The following is a 3962-nucleotide window of genomic DNA, read 5'->3' on the forward strand; positions in this document are numbered from 1 at the left end:
ATACCTCAGTCATAATAAGTCTAGTACATGCTGACTATCCTATTGATTTTTCATCAATTAAATATTTACCTGCTGGGTATTATTTATGTGTTCTTTTTTCGTTTTACATAATTCTGCCTGTGGCAGATTCATTGATACTTGCACTTTAATTAACTTTTCAACTGAGAATTATCTTTTGACTTCAATTCTTCAACTAAATGAATTCTGGTTTCCAGGATCCATCTATAAAGGAGATGGCAGACCAGATTGCAAGGGACCCTGCATTCAATCAGATGGCTGAGCAGCTACAGAAAGGTGCTCAGACTGCAGGAGAACAGGGCATGCCTCCATTGGATCCTCATCAATACATGGAAACAATGCAAAAGGTCATGGAAAACCCTCAGTTTATGACAATGGCAGAGCGCCTCGGGACTGCTCTTATGCAGGTACCATCTACTTTGCCCAAAGGACTCCCCTGGATTTTTTTTCTGCTGTTTATTTTTGCTGACATTGACCTAATTGTCTTATCAACTTGATTGACTTAGGATCCTGCTATGTCCAGTATGCTGGAAAATTTGACTAGTCCAACACATAAGGAGGAGCTTGAAGAGCGCATGTCTCGGATTAAGGAAGATCCAGCCTTGAAGCCAATTCTTGATGAGTTAGAGAATGGTGGTCCTGCTGCAATGATAAAGTAGGGCATATTTTCTAGTGATATATCATATTAGACTGCATACAACTTGCTTGATGTGCTTTTCATTTGCTCATGTAGGTACTGGAATGACCCTGAAACTCTTCAAAAGATTGGCCAGGCAATGGGAACTACCATGCCGTTTAGCACTGTCTCTACTGCTGAACCTTCTGGTACTGAAGAAACTGAAGAAGAAGGTGAAGATGAAGACGAATCCATTGTCCACCACACTGCCAGTGTTGGTGACGGTGAGGTAATGGGGCTAACAGTAGAACTGTGGATTCGAATTTCAAGTCTGTTTTGAGCTGATATATACTTGCATATGTTTATATGCTGTGTTGGTGTTACACTGTATAATTTGCTTAGTCAGTGTCCATTTTGACCACAGTTGCTACAGGTTTTACGGTTTTGTTTGGGTGGTAGTAGTGGAAACAATTTTGCTTCCATGACATTGTGTATGCTTTAATACATGAACCAGCCTTACGTTGGTATTTGGAGAAATGACATGCTCTTGGCACGTAGGTTATGCTCTTTGTATGCTCAAGAAATTTGCCAGCTTGCAATCTGTGTGCCCTCCATTGCATCTGCCCCGCAGAATCGTTTACTATTCTTGCTACACAGTTTGGTTTTTTGGCCTCTCCTGTGGAGCCTGCAATGCTGTGCCTAGTGTTCATGAATATAATGTAATTTTGGTAAGATGTATGCAAGGTTCAACTAGAGCAGCTTCATTTACAGTCTTCGTGATGGCTGTTTTTCAAAACAACTTCTCTAGATTTTCAAATATAGCTGCCACTGTTATTTCTATTGGATTTATTATTACATTGCCGCCTTTATTTACAAAATAAGTCATCCAACAGGGTCTGAAGAAGGCTCTAGATGGTGGAGCAGACAAGGATGAAGAAGACTCTGAGGGAAGAAGGGCCTTGCACTTTGCATGTGGATATGGTGAGGTATGAAGACCTGCTCATTGCTCAACTCTCTTAGCCTATAACAGTAATCCAGTAAATTTAACTTGTGATTGATATACTATTTTGTCTACTTCATTACTACAACAAATGATTAGGCAAGCTAAGAAAAAACATACTATATAGAGTTGCCAGTTCCATGGGAAGTCCATGGTAGTTACTCTTTGAGTAGTGCAAATATTTTGTCGTGACCAGTGACCCTAATACTAGTGGAAGCTTTCTAGTTACTGTTCAATAAACAGCTAGACTTGGAATAGTGAGCTTTTTTTGCAGGAGAATAATGAGCCTGTCTAGGGACTACAGACTTCTATTTTTTAGATCAAGTTATTTTAGCAACCTTTAGACCAAGTTATTTTCACAGATTATACGAATTTTATTTTACTTTCTTCTTTTGCTTTTAAGCAACTTTATTGATAGAACGGAGAGCTTTATGCTTATTTGTCAAAAGAAAAAATAGTTTTGGGGGAGTTGATTCATGAGTAGCCAGTGCCTAGCGACCTCTATGAGTGGTCAAGCTGTAGTATTTACTCTGTGATTTATATTTGTGAGCCATCATCATTAACTTGCTATGAGCTGGTAATGACCAGTTGGCCAAGGACTACCTACTTATAGAAATATAATAACTGGTCTATCTGCACTGTATCAAGATTGCATATCTCCATCTCCAACTGTTTAAATTCTCCCAGTTGATGGTCTTTAGGAAGCCACTTCAACAGCTTCACTTGTGAAGGTTGCATTCAATGCTGGAACACAAAATCAATGAATGGCATACCATCATCTGTTGTTGTTTGTAGTCTATATGTTACATTGTGGAATCTAGATTGTGAGTTAGGTCAAATGCCATTGGTAACTGTATTGTCTCCTTGTATATTTGATGACTGTTAGGTAGTTTAATTCAGTGATAAGGAGTTGTATGAATTTTGGATTTCAGTTCAAGTGTGCGGAAATCCTCCTTGAGGCGGGTGCTGCTGTAGATGCCATGGATAAGAACAAGAACACCCCACTGCATTACGCTGCTGGCTATGGCCGGAAAGAGTGTGTGGATCTTCTGTTGAAGCACGGTGCTGCTGTGTAAGTTAAATCCATTCTCCGCTGCCCTTCACAAGGTCCGATCCCTTGATGCTTATTTGACCATCTCCAATGTTCCGCAGCACTCTCCAAAACATGGATGGGAAGACGCCCATCGACGTCGCCAAGCTCAACAACCAGGACGAGGTCCTCAAGCTGCTCGAGAAGGACGTGTTCCTGTAAATCACTTCACTTGGCCCCCATGAAGAGACATCATGTTTTACATCCCTTGGCATTGGTTTTATATAGTCATACACGAATCGGCATTTTATTCGTTGTGTAAGAATCTACTGTTAGCTAGCCTGCAGGCCGACTGGCTGAGGTTAGAACTGCATGTTACTGTATATGGAGACCTGTGTATCGTCCACTTTGTTTCTGTTGATTCCACTAGAGTAATCCAAGATGTACCCAAGATTATTTTTGTCGTTTGAGGATCGGGTGTTTGATGTACTACATCGGGAGAAATTGCAAGAGAAAAATTCACTCACCGTCAATGTATCTATCGCGGAATTCACTTTGGTGACGGTCCTTCTCGATACCCTAAATACGGTTGTATAATTCACTTTGGTCATGGTACTTCTCAACAACGTAAATACCTAAATACGGTCATCAAGGTGTCTTATTAGTGGAATTCACTTTAGTCACGGTCCTTCACAATACCTTAAATACGGTACTAAAGTGTCTTAGAGCATCTATAATCAGAGCCACAAGGCCGCCCCAAATGTCTGGGCTGCCTGGATCAAAAAACCGCACCCAACCGGGCTCCCCGCAACCAGCCCAAACGACCGTGTGAAGGAGGACTCTGGCTCCGGAAGTGACTCGCCAAATTAGGACGAGCTGGAGCTTCGCATTGCCATCCAGCGGTCGTGCCTGGACACCGGCGGGAGTTTGAGTTCCGCCGCCAGCTCCTCCGTGTCCCGCCGCCACAATGCGGGCCGCGATCGCCCGTCCCGCTCGGCACCGCTCCAGATTCGAAGCAGGGTGGCCCCTTCCCTTCCCCTCTGGTGCCAACACCGCCCAGGCAACTCGGGGTACTCGTGCCTGCGGCCCCGTGCGAATGCGCATGACGGAGTCGAAGGCCAAGGCCGCCCGTCTCAATTGCGGCGGAGCCCGGCTCTTCCCGCCAACGCGCCCGCTCCGCCCCCCTCCACTCGAAGGAGGTGCTCCTCCATGAGGTCATGCGTCAGTCTCTGACCACGGCGGAGTCGGACGCCAGGCGCCTCCAACGCAAAAATGCGAGGCGCTCAGGCTCGGGCTCC

General features: G+C 44.1%; 1 protein-coding gene across 1 annotated transcript in view; it reads left to right on the plus strand.

The window, feature by feature from the left end:
• LOC123166123 (ankyrin repeat domain-containing protein 2A) overlaps positions 1-3134 on the plus strand; it is a 4696-nt gene extending 1562 nt beyond the window's left edge. The window contains exons 3-8 of the mRNA XM_044583889.1: positions 204-425; positions 525-673; positions 752-923; positions 1528-1620; positions 2567-2706; positions 2787-3134. Of these exons, the coding sequence (XP_044439824.1) occupies positions 204-425; positions 525-673; positions 752-923; positions 1528-1620; positions 2567-2706; positions 2787-2886 (876 nt within the window). The 3' untranslated portion in view covers positions 2887-3134. The remainder of the gene's footprint in view (positions 1-203; positions 426-524; positions 674-751; positions 924-1527; positions 1621-2566; positions 2707-2786) is intronic.
• The last annotated feature ends 828 nt before the right edge of the window (positions 3135-3962 follow it).

This window comes from Triticum aestivum, chromosome 7D (genome assembly GCF_018294505.1).
Source record: "Triticum aestivum cultivar Chinese Spring chromosome 7D, IWGSC CS RefSeq v2.1, whole genome shotgun sequence".
Taxonomy (NCBI): domain Eukaryota; kingdom Viridiplantae; phylum Streptophyta; class Magnoliopsida; order Poales; family Poaceae; genus Triticum; species Triticum aestivum.